The sequence below is a fragment of the Triturus cristatus genome, chromosome 10, assembly GCF_964204655.1.
Source record: "Triturus cristatus chromosome 10, aTriCri1.1, whole genome shotgun sequence".
Classification (NCBI taxonomy): Eukaryota; Metazoa; Chordata; class Amphibia; order Caudata; family Salamandridae; genus Triturus; species Triturus cristatus.
The window spans coordinates 880,451,592-880,471,740 of NC_140593.1; the positions used below are offsets into that span (position 1 = coordinate 880,451,592).

General features: G+C 48.1%; 1 protein-coding gene across 6 annotated transcripts in view; it reads right to left on the bottom strand.

The window, feature by feature from the left end:
* Positions 1 to 20,149, bottom strand: part of NBEAL2 (neurobeachin like 2) — a 737,578-nt gene that overhangs the window by 259,538 nt on the left and 457,891 nt on the right. For all 6 annotated transcript variants that reach the window (XM_085628557.1, XM_085628556.1, XM_085628554.1 and 3 more), the window contains one exon: positions 15,752 to 15,884. In XM_085628557.1, the coding sequence (XP_085484683.1) occupies positions 15,752 to 15,884 (133 nt within the window). The remainder of the gene's footprint in view (positions 1 to 15,751; positions 15,885 to 20,149) is intronic.

The window sequence follows — 20,149 nt, forward strand, 5'->3', positions numbered from 1 at the left end:
TAATTTTCTTTCAAGATGGCATCCTGGTGTGTCAGGATCTAGTCGAGGCGCCTGCCTGGACTACAACTCCCACGCTTCCGTGGGTTTTAAACTACAAATCCCAGAAGCCCCGGCCGCCGGAAGGATATAGAGGGGCGAGACCGGTAGGGAAATTGTTCGTGATTCCAGTGGACTTGGCGGGAGACGCGGAGTCCAGTTAATACGTATCCGGAGGCTGTACGAGACGCAGCAGCAGAAGAGCGGTTCCAGACTCCCGAGTTAGGGAGAGAGGACTCGTTTGGTCGGAGAGCCCAAGGGGCGGAGTTTGAGACGGGCGAAACGCTCGGGCAGGTACCAGGGATTAGGCTGGGGTGCCGGGGAGCGAAGTCCGGGGCAGGGTCCTTTGTTCTCCCAGAGACAAGGGGAACAGGGTGACGCACGCATACACCTATGACGCCTGCAAGGGGCGGAGTGCGAGGGAGGGAATTCCTTCTCATTGCCGTCACGAAGGTATCGCAGACCGTTGGACAGAATAAGGCATACAACGCGGACGGCAGTAGTTCACCACTACGCCCTCCCGTGTTGATAGACTTGGATGGACGATTATAAACTTGGCGTATATGGAGCAATATATACCTCATAGCTAGACTTTCTTGATCCCTACTTTTTCAGGAGAGCTTCTAGTGTGGTGCACTAACAGGAACTTACCTGGAGCAAACCCCGCAGGAGATGATTAATGTTGGGTGTTTCATTTTATAAAGAGGGTGCGTGACCATCGCCTGATACCTAGATACCTCTTAGGTGGACGAGGGGGCAGTGTTCTCTAACCCTTGTGTTTGTGTTCTGTAGGGGAGGAAGGTTCAAGGAAGGATCGCTGCGGTGTAGCCGCCCTAAAGGTACTGGCTCAGGTGAAGCTCTGTTCTGTAGTGAGATACATTGAGAGTAGAAAGTATTGTATGTACTAAACTGTGTGCTTTGTTTTTCAGCTTCCCTTCCCTGCTGACCCTTCCTTTCCCTCCCTGGGTTTTTCCCCTGTTTAGGGTTTTTTTCCCTCGCCGTATCCACCAAACACCCTGTACGTATTTGACCATCAGGGTGTTTGGCAGGTCCGGAGGTGGAGCTTATCACTGCATATGGATCCTGCGGAATGACCCCGTGACAGAATCACGAACCCACAAATTACATTCTGCCCGGTTCATTTCGCAGTGATAATGGCGTCCATGGAGGATGTTTTAGGTGCTTTAGTCGTGGTTCAGCAGGAGCTGGCGGCGGCGAGAGCAGAAACAAGTGCCCTAAAAGACAAAGTAGAACAGTTAATCAGAAACCCTTTTAGTGCCTCTACTCCTGCTTCCTCCATACAGGTAACTGTGCCCCCGCCCATTCCTTTGGCTACACCAGAGAGGTTCTCTGGGGACCCTCGAAAAACGCAGGTTTTTCTAACGCAGATACTGTTACATTTTTCATGTAAGCCTGCTTCTTTCCCCACCAATCATTCCCGGGTGGCTTTCACCATATCCTATCTGGCGGGGGATGCGGCCAATTGGGCGGTACCGCTTGTACGGAATAACGACTATATCTTGTCAGACTGGGCTGCGTTTAGATCAGAGTTCGAGAAGGTCTTCGATAGAAGGGCCACCACTTTTTGTGTAGACAAAGAACTCATGGAATTGAGGCAGGGGAAAGGCGAGCTAATTACGTATTTGACCTCTTTTAATAGATTGGTGGCTGAGGCCGAGTGGCCGGAGGAAAAAAGAATGTCCCTTTTTTATCAGGGATTAAAGGAGGATCTGAAGGACGTGGTGGCGCAAGTAGATCCACAGCCTCAAACGTGCGTGGATATGATCAAACTGGCGTTACGACTAGACAGTCGCATGACGGAGAGAGGAAGCGGTAGGAGAAAATGGGAGAAAGGGACCGTTGGTTATGACAGGCCCCCAAGGAAGACAGTGCGAGGGTCAGAAGGCAGTCCGGAACCCATGGAGATAGGTGCCCTTCGTGCTCCGATAACGAAAGAAGAGAGGGAAGTCAGGCGGACTCAGGGCCTTTGTATGTACTGTGGAAAAAAGGGGCATTACGTTCGGGAATGCCCCTCCAAACCCAGGAGTATGGGGGTCAATAGATTCAAGAGAGTAGCGGTATCTTCCTTAGCCCCGGACATGGGGCTGTCTGAGGATAACAAACCTGGGGTTGAGAGAGAACCCGCGTGGAAACTCACATCGCTTTCCACGAGAGATATAGGGGAAACCGAGGCACATCTAGTCATAAGTATGACGCTCAAATGCGAGAGCAAGTCCCATAAGGTATGGGTGATGCTAGACTCCGGAGCGACAGGCAATTTCATCGACGAAGGCCTAGTGTCTCGATTAGCTTTACCCCGTGTTCCGAGAGAGAACCCGGAAGAGGTGTTAGCGGTAGACGGGCAACCATTGAAGTCAGGCCAGATAACGGAAAGAACATCAGAGGTGGGTCTATCGGTGCTGTTGCAGGGACTCATCCATGCGGAGAGGTTGTCGCTAAACATCATAGCGGCCCCACAGTATGAGGTTATCCTGGGCATGCCATGGCTCTGCCTACATAACCCTACGGTGGATTGGAGAAATAAGACACTCCTGTTCTCATCCGAATTTTGTCAAGAGCATCTTTCGCCTAGCCCTTCAATACATATTGCAGCCTTGGCCTCCCCTTACTTGGCGGCTACTGCCGCAGAAACCAATGTACAACTCCCTAGGGAATATAGAGGATTTGGGGACGTGTTTAGCGAAATCAAGGCGGACACTCTGCCCCCGCATAGGGAGTATGATTGCCGCATTGATTTGGTAGAAGGGGCTACTATCCCTTCATGTAGAGTGTATGCCTTGTCTGTTCCAGAAACAAACCATCTAAAAGAATACATAGACCACTACCTCAAATTGGGCTTTATCAGACCGTCTCGATCCCCTGCAGCTTCCCCCATCTTCTTTATAGCGAAGGCCAATGGAGATCTGAGGGCATGTGTAGATTACCGCGTGTTGAACAAAAACACCGTACGTAACCGTTACCCTCTACCGCTCATCTCCGTGTTGCTCGACCAGGTGAGGGAGGCCAAGATCTATACCCGGTTGGATTTACGGGGGGCCTATCACCTGGTCAGAGTACGTGAGGGGGATGAGTGGAAGACGGCGTTCAAGACGCGGTATGGTTTGTACGAGTATTTGGTCATGCCCTTTGGGCTCTGTAATGCCCCAGCGGCTTTCCAATACTTTATAAACGACGTGTTAAAAGATTATGTGGACCGTTTTGTAGTTATGTATATCGATGATATACTGATATACTCACGGGATGAAGCTAGTCATACCAAACACGTAATGAAGGTATTGGAGAAGCTGCGAGAACATCAATTGTATGTAAAATTGAGTAAGTGCGAGTTTGGGGTGCCGGAGGTGGAGTTCCTAGGAGTGAATCTCAGCGCCAAGGGATTGCAGATGTCAGATAGGAAGGTCAGGGCGGTGCAGGAATGGCCAGCCCCAAAGAACGTGCAGGAAGTGCAAAGTTTTTTGGGGTTCGCAAATTACTACCGCTGTTTCATCGCACAGTTCTCGCAGACGGCCGTCCCAATAACCCGACTATTGAAAAAGGGGGTACACTTTGTATGGACTAAAGAGGCAGAAGAGGCGTTTAAAACCCTAAAGAGAGCATTCACCACAGCTCCGGTGTTAATCCATCCGGTGCTGGAACTACCCTTTGTAGTGGAAGCCGATGCTTCGGATGAAGCGATAGGGGCGGTATTATCCCAGAGGGATACATTCACCGGTCGCCTCCATCCGGTGGCTTACCTGTCTAGCAAGTTGAGTCCTGCAGAGCTCAACTACACAGTAGCTGAAAAAGAGCTATTAGCAATCAAACGAGCATTCCAGGAGTGGAGGCACTACCTGTGGGGGGCACGACATGCGGTGACGGTGTATACCGATCACCGCAATCTTCAGTATATGTCATCGGCGAGGCATCTGACGCAACGACAAATGCGCTGGATGCTTTTTTTTGCCGAGTTTAATTTCGTGGTGACATATAGACCAGGAATAGATAACCGTAAAGCAGACGCCTTGTCCAGGCAAGGGATGCCAGGAGAACATACAGAGGGGATCCCGCAAGCCATTATACCGGCAACCAAGGTGTTATGTGTGGTTAGGGCCGAGAGGTTCCTGGATATGGTGAAGAAGGCACTAACATCCCAGAGGAGAACACCCCCGCCAGTGCAATGCGAAGAAGGGCTGGAATACGAAGTGAGGTCCATAAAGGACTCCAAGGTGCGCAGAGGGGTACTATGGTACTTAGTGGCATGGAAAGGCTATTCGGAGGAGGAGGACTCTTGGGAACCTTGGTACAACGTGCATGCACCAAGGGCCGTAGCTTCCTTTCATCGGAAATTCCCTTCCAAACCTGGGCCTAGAAGGCGCCGGGGAGGAGGACGTACTGTCAGGATCTAGTCGAGGCGCCTGCCTGGACTACAACTCCCACGCTTCCGTGGGTTTTAAACTACAAATCCCAGAAGCCCCGGCCGCCGGAAGGATATAGAGGGGCGAGACCGGTAGGGAAATTGTTCGTGATTCCAGTGGACTTGGCGGGAGACGCGGAGTCCAGTTAATACGTATCCGGAGGCTGTACGAGACGCAGCAGCAGAAGAGCAGTTCCAGACTCCCGAGTTAGGGAGAGAGGACTCGTTTGGTCGGAGAGCCCAAGGGGCGGAGTTTGAGACGGGCGAAACGCTCGGGCAGGTACCAGGGATTAGGCTGGGGTGCCGGGGAGCGAAGTCCGGGGCAGGGTCCTTTGTTCTCCTGGAGACAAGGGGAACAGGGTGACGCACGCATACACCTACGACGCCTGCAAGGGGCGGAGTGCGAGGGAGGGAATTCCTTCTCATTGCCGTCACGAAGGTATCGCAGACCGTTGGACAGAACAAGGCATACAACGCGGACGGCAGTAGTTCACCACTACGCCCTCCCGTGTTGATAGACTTGGATGGACGATTATAAACTTGGCGTATATGGAGCAATATATACCTCATAGCTAGACTTTATTGATCCCTACTTTTTCAGGAGAGCTTCTAGTGTGGTGCACTAACAGGAACTTACCTGGAGCAAACCCCGCAGGAGATGATTAATGTTGGGTGTTTCATTTTATAAAGAGGGTGCGTGACCATCGCCTGATACCTAGATACCTCTTAGGTGGACGAGGGGGCAGTGTTCTCTAACCCTTGTGTTTGTGTTCTGTAGGGGAGGAAGGTTCAAGGAAGGAACGCTGCGGTGTAGCCGCCCTAAAGGTACTGGCTCAGGTGAAGCTCTGTTCTGTAGTGAGATACATTGAGAGTAGAAAGTATTGTATGTACTAAACTGTGCGCTTTGTTTTTCAGCTTCCCTTCCCTGCTGACCCTTCCTTTCCCTCCCTGGGTTTTTCCCCTGTTTAGGGTTTTTTTCCCTCGCCGTATCCACCAAACACCCTGTACGTATTTGACCATCAGGGTGTTTGGCAGGTCCGGAGGTGGAGCTTATCACTGCGTATGGATCCTGCGGAATGACCCCGTGACATGGTGTTTGGCGAAACAGGTTCCCTTAAACAGGTGTTGGACAGGCTTATTGAGTCTCGGTTAAATCGCAAGAAAGACATTTTTTAATTCCTAGTGAAGGAAATTGAGTACCTTGGGTAAGCTCTTTCCAAGGAAGATGAGAAACCTAAAAAAGACTTGTTGATAGCTATATGATAAGTGCCTGTTCCCCACAAGAAAGATCAGCTGAGGTCCTTTTTTAGGGCTGATAGAATATTACAGACAATTTATTTAAGCAGTTGCTGATAAAAAACAAACATGTACGAAAGCTCACGTGGAAAGGGTGCATTTAAGTGTGGGGAAATGATCAGCAACAAACCTTTGAGTACGTGAAAAGCGATTTGTGTGAAGCTAGGGATTTGGCTCAGTTTGATGTGGGGCTGAAGACTTGAATTACACTTGATGCCACTACCATATGTATAGGGACAGTACTGTCACAAGTTCATACACGCATCTAGCTCTTTGACTGACACTTAGAGGAACTATTCAGTACTTGAGAGGGTGGCATTGGCAGCGGCTTGGGGGATGGAATATTTCAGAACTTATGTTTGGGGTCTCCAGGTGACTCTTTGCACCAACCATAAACCACTAGTGAAGATACTCTTACCAGGAGGTGCAGGCAAAGGTTCAGTGACATTAGCCAGGTTAGCTGCTCGTCTTCAGGACTATCGCTACCTTGTAGAATATATTTCGGATAGCGCAATAGACACGCTGACTGTTTGTAACGACTACCTTTGGATTGGCAGGAAGTCGATAAAATCAATAAGGTAAGCTGTGGCTAGTGTTGGGGATGTAATAGAATGTACCCAAGTGGCTATGTCCAAAGAAGAATGGTGCCTAGGGATGATTGATGATAGTGTCTTTAAAGAAGTGTTGGATTTGATTATGAAGGTAAGAAAAAGAGAAAGTACGGTGTGTGGATCGGTTCGACCATTTGTCAATGTGATAGATGAATTATCTGTGTTGGGTGATGATGTCATCATGAGATATCTGTGCCATACGAAGGAGTGAGGAGAAACCTTTTGGTTCAAATGACCTTCATGGGCAAAAACAAACATTAACAAAGAAGAGATTGAGGGAAGGTTTATGGTGGCCGGGGATGGATAACGATGTGGATGTGTAGGTGGAACAGTGTTTGTGACTGTAAAGAAAGTGAGAAAAGTTTAGGAGTTGGGAATCAAATGTGTGCTAGAGTAATAGAAGATCCTGGTGTAGTGTGGCACAGTGCATGTATGGACTTTTTTGGACCGTTTCGAAGTATTGGAGGGGAGTTGAAAATTGTGTTAGTCATGGTGGATGTCCACTTAAAGTGGTTAATTGTGGTGTTTCTCAGAGAGATAACCACTAAGGCACTATTTGAACCTTGGAAGATGTCTTTAGAGAGGAACATTTTGCTTGTAGATTGATCACGGTTACTGGTACTCCATTGGTATCAAGTGAAATGAAGACATTTTTGGAAGACATTGGGATCAAAAATTCACACAGCAGTTTGTACAACCAACAGGTCAATGGCATTTTTTAAAGGACTAACCGCATGATGAAGGGGGTGCCATCTAGATGGAGGTAGCCAATAGGAAAGATGTCAAATTGGCAGTAAGACTTGTCTTAGCATATTGTACAACTAAGAATGGTGTAACTGGATAAATTCCCTTCATGATTAGAGGAAGAAAAGCGGGAACAAAATTGCTACTGGCTTGGATGAAGACTTTGCTATGTGATGAAGAGGGAGGTGTAACTTGTAGGGATGAATGGACTGGCGGTATTGGAGTGGGTGATTTGGTGAAGGTAAAGTCAGGACGGTGGAAGGTGGTCTGAAGTAGTTTCATGGACCTGGTGAAGGTAAATTCAGGACGGTGGAAGGTGGTCTGAAGTAGTTTCATGGACCTTTCCGAGTAAAGGAGGTGCACCAGTTCTTTTTTGTGTTGCAGAATGGTGAAAGGTGGAATCGGAGGAGTGTTGCCCTATATAGTAAAGGGAGTGGGGCTAATAAGAGTGATAGTGGTTGTAGTAGTTACATGTTTATGGATGATGATGAGGACATTCTAAGAAGGAACAGTGGTAGTGCTCCGAGGGGAGGTAGTGTAAGAAGGTCTGGTACTGATTGTGAGAGAGGTAGAGGTGGTGGTGTGCAAATGGTAGCAGAGCAAGAGTCAAGGAGAACTCATAGGTTTAGAAAGTCTCCTGAATACTTGAAGGATTACGTTAGGTAAATGTGTAATAAGGGAAAAGTAAAATATATTTTTTATCTATGTATGTAGTAATGTTCTATTAATGCTTTATATTGTATTCTAGGTATATTGCTTTATTTTCTTTATTTTAGATGCATTGTATGTGTACTCCTTCATTTAGTATTGTTCTAAGGGAAGGGGATGGGTTATATTCTCTAATGGGGAAAGTGGAATGTCAAGGTGGTAATGTGACGTTTATTGTTCCATGCCAAGGGTGGGGATTACGTTCTAAGAAGCTGATACTGGCTAGACATGGGAGACCACATCAAGGCTGTTTCCTCTAATAAAACTACTACAAAGCACCTGATATTGAGTGATCCTTACAAGAGAAACTATGCCTCATTCATAGGTACCATCCATTATGGTCATGTTCATCTGGTAATGCATTTTGTTTCATTTAAAGCCACGTTTACTTTTCCTACATACATACACTTAACACATGGTGATTGTTAGACTTGGCATCTTTTGGCATGTTTCCCCTGAGTTTTTGCTTTCTGACCTCCCGGTTTTGACTCTGTTTTTGCTGGTGTAGTGTGTCTCCGCACTTTTCTCACTGCTGATCAGTGGTAAAGTGCAAGTGCTCCTGTGGTAAATTGTGTTATGGATTGGTGTTTCCATGATTGGATATTTGATTTACTTATTAGTCCCTAGTAAAGTGCACTGAGTGTCCCAGGGCCTGTGAATCAAATGCTACTAGTGGGCCTGCAGCACTGATTGTGCCACCCACATGAGTAGCCCTGAAAAGGTAACTCAGACCCGCCATTGCAAAGTCTGAGCGCAGTTTGTAACCGACATGTCGGCTTGGCAAGTGCACCCACTTGCCAGTCCCTCACCTTCCCTTTTCTTACATGTCAGCCACTCCTAAGGTAGGCCCAAGGTACCCCTGTAGGCCGGGTACAGTGTATGTGAACGGTAGGACATGCCCTGGTGTGTGTGGCATGTCCTGATAGCGAATTACGGCCAATTTTGTTTTTTGCCTTTGCACGGTTACCTGTTCCCCATAGGACAGAATAGGGAGTTTGTTATAACATCTTATAAACATAACTGGCCCGGGGAATTAGGTAGGAAAATAAAGTTTAGTATGCCTGAACTCAGAATCTAAATATGCGTCTTTTCGTGAAGGTGATTTTTACATTCTGTGTTTGAAACTACCACTTTTAGAAAGTAGGTATTTTCTTGCTAAGTCATCCTGTGTGGCTCTGCTGGAATGTGGATTGCCAGTCTGGGGTTTGGATGACAGAAGGCTTGGGAGCAGGAGTGGCCCCAAATAGTCTAGGTGGGTCAGGAAAGGGCTGAATAGGCCTGGGCTGCAATTGGGGAAGGGGGGAGGACATTTCCTTGCACCTCAAAGGGCCTAGTCTGCCTCTGACCATGCCATCTCCACCTCCTGCCAGGAAGTCACACCAGAGAAGGCAGAACTGGTTCTGGCTGGGCACAGGCTCTCTCTGCCTCAGAGATCAAGAGATGTTGGGATATAAATATTGGGGCCCAGACCCCTGAACTTTAGAACTCTTTTGGACCAAGAAGACTGCCAAGAAGAAGAGCCGGAGAAGCTGTGAAGAGGAACTACCACTTTGCTGTGTGCTTTGCTGTGTTGGCCTGCAGTGGCTGATTCTGTCTGGGCAGTGAAAGGACTGGACTGAACTTACTGCAATCAACTTTGTGAGTTTCTCCAAGGGCTTGAGGTAGAGCTTGCCCCCCTGTTCAAGAAGTCTCAGGAACAGCAAAGACTTCAAGCTCTTCTGCCCTCAGCACTTGGGACTGTGTGTTTTGTGCTGCAACAGAAGAAAAGCAACCCGACGACATCTACGATGCCGCTGCCGACTCCGTGTCCTGAAGGCACCGCAGAGGGCACCGCCGCAACATCGCACCGCGACCCTGGTCTCACCAACGCCTGCTGACACCGCCACCGAGCCACTGCTTGCACCGCGACCTGTGGGCACCACACTTCGCACCGCCTCACTTCACGGCGACGCCTTGGTATCCCCGATGACGCCGCTCAATGACGAAATCTATGCCGCTGCTTGCACCGTGGTTCGAGGGCACCGCTCGTAAAGTTACACGATGCACCGCCCGCATCCCGCACCATAGCCTTGGCCTACTGATGCGGGTGTCATCGACTCCAGTTCGTCAGCCGACGACAGAGCTTCAGCAATGACGACGATGCTGCTTGCACCACGACCTGCCAGCACCGCGACGAGCACCGCATTCATTTCGCACCGCGACCCTGGTCTCACCGACAACACCATCTGATGCCGCAACCAAGCCGCTGCTCGCACCGCGACCTGAAGGCACCGCAGCACCCGATGCCTGACAACACCAGCGCTCCTTACTTCAACAGAGCGGAGATCGATCTGCAACACGTGTGACTTCGAGGGCCCCGATGACTCCTGCACCGACCTCCGGAACTGACGCCTGCGGATGCCGTGCTTTCAGAAGCTCAACGAGCGGTCGCCGATGCCCTGCATTTCTAAAAGGAACCGTTTGTGGGTCTTCCCGACACCGTAGCTGGCCCGCGACGCCGCAGTCAGCCAGAACTGTTTGGATTTGTTTGCTCACGACGCCGTGATAGCCCCGGACGGAGCTATCGACATCAAGGAACTATTTTTCAAGCATATTTTGACAACCGAAGAATTGTAAGTACTGCATTGTGGATTTTTATCATTTTGGTCTTGTCTTAAGTATATCAAAATATTGGATATTTTTCTAAACTGGTGTGGTGTCCTTTTGTAGTGCTTACACTGTATTACTGTTGGTTATGTGCAAATGCTTCACACACTGCCTCTAGGATAAGCCTGACTGCTCGTGCCAAGCTACCAAGGGGGTGAGCAGGGGTTATTTTAGGAGTCTAACTCCCTTATCCTCACTAGAGTGGTGGTTTCTGCCCGATTTTGGCACATGCCCTAGCCGACCAAAAATCCAATTTCTAACAGTGATCACTTTATTCTCCTTGCTACAGAAGACGAGGGAAAAAAAGATACAAAATAGAAAGAAAATTAAGATGACATACACATGACACAGAAGCACCCAAAGACAAGACCCTTACCAAAATAATGATAAAAGGTAGCAGGGCACAAAAATAGATGACTTTCAACATAGGAGATTTGAAAATGTTCAGATACTACGAAAGGATACTATTTTACAACATTGTTTAAATTGCTATACCCAGAGGATGCTTGGTATTGTTCATTAATGGAATTCCATACTCGCATATCGACTACATCACACTGGTGAACCCAGATACAGGAAACGTTTGAGTCTGAGATCTGGGAACATCTATGATAGAAATCTGATTTTGTTTGATATACTTGTGCTTAAAAAGACACTAACCAAATATATGGTGTTACACTAGCTTTTGCTTGGAATCTCAAAGGTTAAAAAGTGGGCTTTATCTCGTGCTTTAATTCCTGGGTGAAAGAGAGGGATATGTAATGTGAAAGATGGAAGTTGGAGAATGAATGTTTTCTAGCACACATTATGCCGATTTTACTTGCCATATCTCTGAAGATATTTGGCATGGTGATACTGGGCATGCTTAGTATACAGATTATGTTGGATGGTTTTAATCATTGCCTTATGGGGGACGCAGCCAAAAGAAATTCTAGGTTGATAAGGAAATACAGCTATACCCACCAATTTTCCAATTTTTAGGTGGCAAAACTTAAGTTGTTGTCGAAAGACCTATTGAGGAACAAAACTTACACTGGCTTTTGACCAGCCCGTTGCTTACCACTGGTGTTCTTTCTTGTCACTTGTTTCCTTCTTATTTGATGCTCTCCTACCTGTGATTGTCCCTCCCCTGGAGCACAGTTTTTTTAGCAGCCTTTCGATTGGCTGACTTGTTTACTTCCACTGCTCATACCCAGAGGACTACATTTCTTTTTCATTCAACACCCCGTAAGAGTGCATATGAATTCTTGCTATTTGAGGATTCCACCTCAAATGCGCTCTGTATTGTCTCACCTCCAACCCCCACCCCCAGCTCATCCATTGCTTCCCACACCCTTTTCTTGCTTATTTGTTTTTATTTTCCCTCACTGCCTCAGACTCCTTGTAATGGGACGTCAGTGAGGTAGCTGGAGGGACAATGAGATCTGCCCATGTAAATGGACATGCAGGAATTGTCTTGTCACAGTTTTGTTCCTTTGACCAATACCCATTGCCCACCCCAGCGTTGGCGTCTCAAACTGGCTGTTGGGTCATGATGGTTGCACTTCTATGAATGATGATGCATGCAAGCGCATATGCCATCACACTTGGCTACCATCATCTCATAACATATACTTGTGCATGCATGGATACCCCATATCAGTATTTTTTGTTTTTTTTGTTTTGCTGATGCTGTATAGCATCAACAAAAGGCATTTATTTTTACAAAAAACATTGCCACACTCAATAGGTTGAAAGAATGACACCTTTTGAGTTTGTCATCGTGTTTTATATTGCAGTCAATGTAGGGCATTAGCCTAGTGAAATGACCTCATAATATTAGGGCAGAAAAAAGGAAACAGAAGCCCAGGTCTATAAATTGATCTCCTTAGGATTACACAGTGTGGTAAAAGTTGAAAGACCAGACATTGAGTTTTCTATTTTCTCTTTTTACAGGTCCCCTTTCATTTTGTTGCTTCTCGTTTATTTTGCTCATTTTATTTACAGAGCTCCCGGCAGCTCCTAAAACCCATGTTACAAGGCTGCCTCCTTGCTTCTTACTTCAAGTTTGCAGCATGTCTTTTGCTATCACTGCTTCTAAACCAGGAACAATCTTGAAATGGTATTGTCCATAGTATATCACTGTGATACTGTTCCAAGATGGCCACCATGTATCGAAGTAGCATGTCGGCCATCTTGGATCAGCACAACAGTGATGCACTATGACATTGCAAGATCAAGGTCACGTGCGATGTTCACTAATCTACATCTCAGAATGCATTGTGCATATTGTATCATTGCTTTATTGAGCTCTGCATTATCATGAGTATTGTTATCACTTAAAAATTAATGGGCAGAAGAGATTCAGCATTACATAGAGGGTTATTAAATGTTTTAACTAATTATTTTTGGAGAGTAGATTTGGGTGACCAATTTTCTTAGTAGAGCATATATCATAAGACTTTTTTAAATTGCCTAATTAATTTACTATGCTACTTTTTTGTTTATTTACATTCATCTTTGTATAATCTCATGCCGAATGGGTGAGTTTTCTAAGCTACGTTTTACATGTAATGAACAATTTTTGTACATCTGCCAAGAAAATTATAATTAAAATTAAATATGCTGGGGCCATACAAAGAGGAACCCTCTAGAGCTGCTTTTCACTGTAGGAAGAAGGAGCGTGTCTACTGTGGCTGGAATTGCTATGGTCCTGAAAACAAAACACAATACCAGCTGAGACCTTAGCATGGGAATCAACATGAACAGCCAGTTACTGAGCCACGGAGACCTACAGTTTTGCTGACTTGGCCTTGAGGTCCACACCAAGTGTTACCAATCACTTACTAGCAGCCAGGACAGATTCAAAATGACAGTACATCAGTTGCAGAGGAGACTCTACAATGGGAGTTTGCAGACCTATGTGATCATCATGCAGATCATCAACAGACATCCCTACAAGGTTTTTGGCAAGCCCTTAGCCCAAGACCCTGGGTTCCAGACCCAATACTCTCCTTCAACTCTGCAATTTCCTCCGTGAGGTGCTGAATGAATCCCTCCTAGGCTTCATGGGGAATCTCAACCACTAACTGTCTGGCCGTAGAGTAATTCCTGCTTATTTCTGAGGGTTTTTGATATGCAAACCAATAAACTTTATCCAATTATGAATGTTCTATTTAAATATTTGCTGCCACCCTGACCCTAAACTAATTGTCCCCCTATTGCCCGTCGGTGCACCTGGACAGCTGAGTATCAGCAATATTGTAATTTATTGATGACGAACAGTAGAAACTAATATACATACAAGCTTCTGAGATGTTCATGTCCCCTGGAGGGCCAACCACAGGGTGCTAGACTATCGCTCAGCCCTCCTTGGCACGCCAGACTGAACTGTACACCACTCCACTGGCTCTGCATTCAGAAAAGATGTCAATTCAGGATGTTGATTCACACCTACTAAGCCCTTCACAATCATGGACCAGCATACATCAACCATCGCACAAACATCCACCAACCCGCTAGACACCTACTCTCCGCCTCCCTCTCCCTTGCTCACAACCCCCGCATTCGCCGAAGCAACAGTGGAGGATGCTACTTCTCCTACCTCCCTGCTAAGTCCTGGAACAACATTCACCTTCACTTCTGGAGCTCATCCTCTCTTCTGGAATTCAGGAAAAGGGCTCAAGACCTGGCTGATCAGCAGCAAGGACCTCAACACCTGGATATCGGAATCAGGTGTGACTTCGGCACATTGCTGGAGAACCCCAGCAAATGCAGGAGGTCGGCCGTAGTCTGGAGGTGGGAGACGACTGCCTGGGGTGAGCCCGCCTTCTACAGTCAGTCGTCGAGATAGGGTAAAACTGAAACCCCTGATCTGCGCAGATGAGCTGCGACCACCACCATCACTTTCATGAACACCCGAGGGGCGCTGGTAAGGCCAAAAGGGAGCACGGTGAACTGAAAGTGCTTGTGGCCTACCGTGAGCCGCAGGTAATGCCGGTGGGCCGGCAGGACGGTGATATGAAAATAAGCATCCTGCAAGTCCAACGGTACCATCCAGTCTTACAGGTCTAGGGCAGATAAGACCTGAGCAAGTGTGAGTATCTTGAACTTCTCCTCCCGGAGGAAGCGATTGACGTTCCGAAGGTCTAAGATAGGACACAGGCCCTTGTCCTTCTTTGGAACCAAGAATAGTGGGAGTAACAACCACGACCTACTTCTGGCGTCGGTACATGCTCGAAGGCCCCCTTGGCCAAGAGGGCCACAACTTCCTGCTGGAGAAGTGCCAAGTGATCCCCCGACATGCGGTGGTACTGAGGTGGCATGGCTGGAGGGGTAGTCTCAAAGGGGAGGGAGTAGCCCCTTCGGACTATCTGTAAAACCCGCCTGTCCGAAGTGATGGTGAGCCAGTGGGGGAGGTGATGGCGAATCCTGCCGTCCACTGGCATTTGGTGGGCCTGAAACACCAGACTAGGAAGGTTTGGAGGCAGTCGTGGCAGGGGAGGTGGTGAACCCGCCCGACTCACCTCGGCGGGTCCCACGTCTGAGGCTGCGCTGAGACTGTTGCTGCACAGGCCTGTGGCTTTGATACAAACGTGTTTGGGCACCCCTTCCTTGGCCACAAAATGAGCGAAAAGCAGAAGCCGAAGGAGTGCATGTGGCCGAAAGGCCCAAGGATTTGGCCATAGCCCGTGAGTCCTTAAAACGCTCCAACACACTGTCTGCCTTGTTGCCAAAAAGGCAAGTGCCATCAAAAGGCATCAGAGTATTCTGGACATCCCCAGAAAAGCGAGTTGTCCTCAGGGGTACTGCTGACGATAACTTTCCGGATCCACTCTGACGCCTGGGGGTATTTCTAAGGTAAGGAATCTATCACTAACTAATGTCTCTTACAGATATATCATTACCGAAGGTAAGTAACTTGTGCATATAGTGAATTAACATCTGACATTATGGTTATTCGTTTTTTCACTTTGAGGTGACATGGTGTTGCAATTTGTTTTCTTTCTGAGATTGCAAATAAAGTAAAGTTATTTTTTAAAGGTGATACCATTGATCAAACATTGCCTTTTACAGCCTGAGCTTTATTCATATTTCTGTATGTAGTGCAAAACTGATTCAACCTTCTGAAATGAGCTATGTCTACTGGTCTACCCTACCATTGGAGAGTCAACGACAAAAATGAGGACTTAGCCAAACATTTGCTGAGCAAAAGTACCCAAGGCTCTGGACACCAGTAATAAACAGCAATATCCTCCAAAGATACAGTCCAGATTCCAAATATTGTCCCAGGAACTGGAAAAAAGGCCTTACTCACCCATGCTGAGTCGTTGAAGTGGCACTCAGGTAGGGCCACGGTCATGTATTCTTTTTTTGTGCATACTGCCACGACCAACATCCCATCTGGAGTGAAGAACGCTTCAAAGCCTGTTCCGCTTGCTGTGAAAAAACTGATGAAATACAAATGCCTGTTATTGAGCAATATTAGTAAAAATGTGAAAACATGATCAAGTGGGGTTCGGGGGTAATGTCATAAGGGTTCTAGTAGGCATTGATGTGCTTTGCATTTGGGCAGCTTGCCAGGCCCAGGAGGAGTCAAGGAACCCTGCATTGCAATATCACAGGGGTGTCTGAGGACCTTCATGTGGATATTGTAGACTGGTACCTAAGCTTCGAGGTTAGTCTGAGGATATTACAAGGGATGCATGAGGGACCGGAAAACCCTGTATGCGGAACAAAGGAGTATACAAGAAAAGGCTGTATGTGGATTCTCAAATGGTAGGGCCACAGATCCATTTGCATGGATATTATGGGTGCAAGGGATTCCAACATGGGTATATTACCAAAAGGTCATGAAGTGTAATTGTGCAGTACACACATATTACAGTGAGTACTAGAGGTCCAATTGAGCCACAGAACTGGCACGCAGGATTCCAGTGTGCATGGCGTATCAGGGAATCCAACATAGACATGGTAGAAAGAGAACATGTAGTGAATTGGATTAGCCCATCGGTATTCGAGCGGGTACTATAGGTTCAAAGAAGCTGGGCATTTAGATTTCAAGGGTACACAAGGTGCCTTGTAGCCCTGAGGTACACACATCACAAGAGGGGCATGAGAGCTGCATGGCAGTGTTGGGAAAGTGTTCTGACAAGGACACATAAATACCTCGAAGGAGACATGCCCTATTGAAGGTGAGGTGGCAGAACATGGACTCATTAGATGATTTGGGGCATTGGGCTCAGTTAAGTAGACATATGAATTTCTAAGTCACAATAATGGTCGGAAATTCAGGAAACTACCTTTGCACAGGAGTTATTAGGACATGAAACTATCCTAACTAAACTAGGCCACCCAGTCACCCTCTCCCAGGAGCCAGGCCTCCAAGTTCTGCTCCGCTACTGCTCCTAAGTAGACTTTCAGACCAACTCACCCACCTGGAGACAATGGACTAGACGTATTCCGAGATAGACATCAGAAAGTCTGAGTGCTCTGAAGTGGCTTTATAGTGACATTTTATCACCTTACAAAAAACAACTCTGAATAGTAGTTTTTTGTTTTATAAAACAAATATTGCTGCTTCTTATCCACCTCCTAACACACTCTTTGATCTTAAAGTTGTTTCCACTCTACATGGACATACGACAGAAGTCTGTAGGCTTTTAAAAAGAAGACAACTAAAAAAAACAATAAATACATTTAACAGGTTAACAAAAGAGGAAGTTATTGCTGAATACGTTTTAATAACGTTGAAGCACAAGTTACTACTTGTGTAACAATATATCTGTAAGAGACATTAGTTAGTGATAGATTCCTTACCTTAGAATATCCCCAGGAATCAGACTGGATCCGGAAAGTTTTTGTAGCAGTACCCCTGCGCATCAGTAGGTGGCGTTGTGCGGCTCCGCGTCCGTCGCTGGTGTCGTAAGCGCCGAGATGACATCACGGAGACTACTTAGGTGCCACCCATGTGTGCTGACGTCAGTTCTGTACACAACTTTCCGCGCCAGGACCGTAGAGCCATGCAAGAAACTGACCACTGGTGCCATGAAACTAGTGCTCTAAAAAGGGGGATGACCTTAACCCTAGAAATCAGTTCGCAGAACGGGGAGGATGGGTGGGGCGGTAAGGAATCTATCACTAACTAATGTCTCTTACAGATATATCGTTACACAAGTAGTAACTTGTGCATCTGAAAGAGACACGCTAGTGATAGATTCCTTAACTTAGAAGAGATACCCCAGCAATTCCAACCCCGGTGGTGAGTCTGTGAATAGATTACACCAGAAAGTCACGGTGAACAGAACGGCCAAAGAAGCCGTCTCTCCGGACCTGACTGTCAAGGCAGTAATGCTTGGTAAATGTGTGCAGTGAGGCCCACGTAGCTGCCTGACAAATGTCCTGCAAGGGGACACCGCGTCTCAAGGCAGTAGTGGCTGTCGTTGCCCTGGTAGAATGGGCACGTGGCCCCACAGGAGGCTCCTTCTTAGCCAACGAGTAACAGGCCTTAATGCAGAGAACGACCCCATCGAGAGCTGGTCCGCTTGTGCACAGCCTGACCTCTTTTGGTGCCCACGTAGCCAACAAAGAGCTGGTCATCCACCCGGAACTGTCGTGTGCGCTGCAGGTAGAACCACAGCGCACGTTTGGGTCCAGACGGTGGAGTCTCTTCCTCTTTCGAAGGATACGGTGGCGGAAAGAAGGTGGGCAAAGTGATGGTCTGCCCGATGTGGAAGGGCGTGACAACCTTTGGCAAAAAAGAAGGACGGGTCCTCAAAACCACCTTGTCCGCATGAACAGAAAGGAAATGAGGTTTGGAAGAAAGAGCCTGGAGCTCACTCACTTTTCTGGCAGAGGTGATAGCGACCAGGAAAGCCGTCTTGAGAGTGAGAAGACGCAAAGGACAGGTATGAAGGGGCTCAAAGGGAGCGCACATCAGATATATCAAGACAAGGTTTAAGTCCCATTGAGGCATTACGAACGGCACGGGAGGAAACGTGTGCGTAATGCCTTTTAGGAAACGGTTAACAACAGGGGACTTAAAAAGGGAAGGCTGATCTGGAAGCCGTAAAAAGGCGGAGATGGCCGAAAGATAACCTTTGATAGTGCCCAGAGCAGAGCCCTGCTGGGCCAAAGAAAGAAGGAACAGAAGGACTTCAGAAAGAGGGGCAGAAAGGGGATTAACAGGCTTAGCTGTGCACCATGCCACAAACTTGTTCCACCTGAAGGCGTACACCTTCTTAGTGGAGGGACGCCTGGCTGCCAGAATGACATCACAGACTTCGGGAGGAAGATCGAAAGCTGTCAACTGTCGCCGCTCAATCTCCACGCATGGAGGTGCTGACATTGCGCGTTCTCTTCGGTGGCGAATAGATCTAACCAAGGCTCTCCCCACTGCAGAGAGAGACCTTGCGCCACATCCGAGTTCAGACGCCATTCGTGATCCATCAAGCACCGGCGGCTGAGTTCGTCTGCCCAGGCGTTCAGAGAAACTGCCAGGTGTAGAACCACCAAGGTAATGCCTTTGGTGTTCCAGCCATGTCCAGAGGTGCAGAGCCTCCTGACATAAGGTCCAGGACCCCACCCCGCCCTGTTTGTTGCAATACCACATGGCAGTGGTGTTGTCCGTGGACACATACACCACACTTCCCCGGACAGAGGGAAGGAATGCCATCAGTGCAAGTCGGCTCGCACGAAGCTCCAACAGATTGATATGGAGCAGGGACTCCGCCGGAGACCAGAGGCCTCTGATCTCCGCCTCTCCCAAGTGGCCTCCCCATCCCAGGAGGGTTGCATCCGTCACCACTGTGTGCTCCGGTTGGGGAAGGGAGAGGGATCTGCCAGGGACCCAATCGGGATTCGTGAGCCACCACTGCAATTGTCGTGCAGGTCCCTCCGAGATCTGGACAGGATCGGACAGGTTGCCCTGATGCTGCTCCCACTGGAACTTCAGGTCCTACTGCAGAGCCCGCACATGCCACCTGGCATGTGTCACCAGCAGGATGCAGGAGGCCATCAGGCCCAGAAGCTGGAGGGTCATCCTGACTGAAACCCGGGACAGAGGCTGAAAGATCGGAATCATAGCCTGAATATCCCGGACTCGCTGCTCGGGAGGATAAACCCGAAACAGCGTTGAATCTAGAACCGCTCCGATGAAGGGGAGCTTCTGAGAGGGACTCCGGTGGGACTTAGTCACGTTGATGGAGAACCCCAGCAAATGCAGAAGGTCGGCCGTAGTCTGAAGGTGGTTGACGACTGCCTGGGGCGAGCCCGCCTTCAACAACCAGTCGTCGAGGTAGGGGAAGACTGACACCCCCGACCTGCGCCGATGAGCTGCGATCACCACCATCACCTTTGTGAACACCCGTGGGGCACTGGTAAAGCCGAAGAGGAGCACGAGAAACTGAAAATGCTCCTGGCCTACCGTGAACCGCAGGTAACGCCGGTGGGCCGGCAGGACAGGGATGTGAAAATATGCGTCCTGCAAGTCCAACGCTACCATCCAGTCTCCAGGGTCGAGGGCAGCCAAGACCTTGTCAGTCAGCATTTTGAACTTCTCCTTCCGGAGGAAGCGATTGACGTTCAGGAGGTCCAAGATGGGGCGCAGGCCCCCTATGTCCTTCTTGGGGACCAGAAAGTAGTGGGAATAATAACCACTCCCTACTTCTGGCCCAGGAACGCACTCGATGGCCCCCTTGGCCAAGAGGGCCGTGAC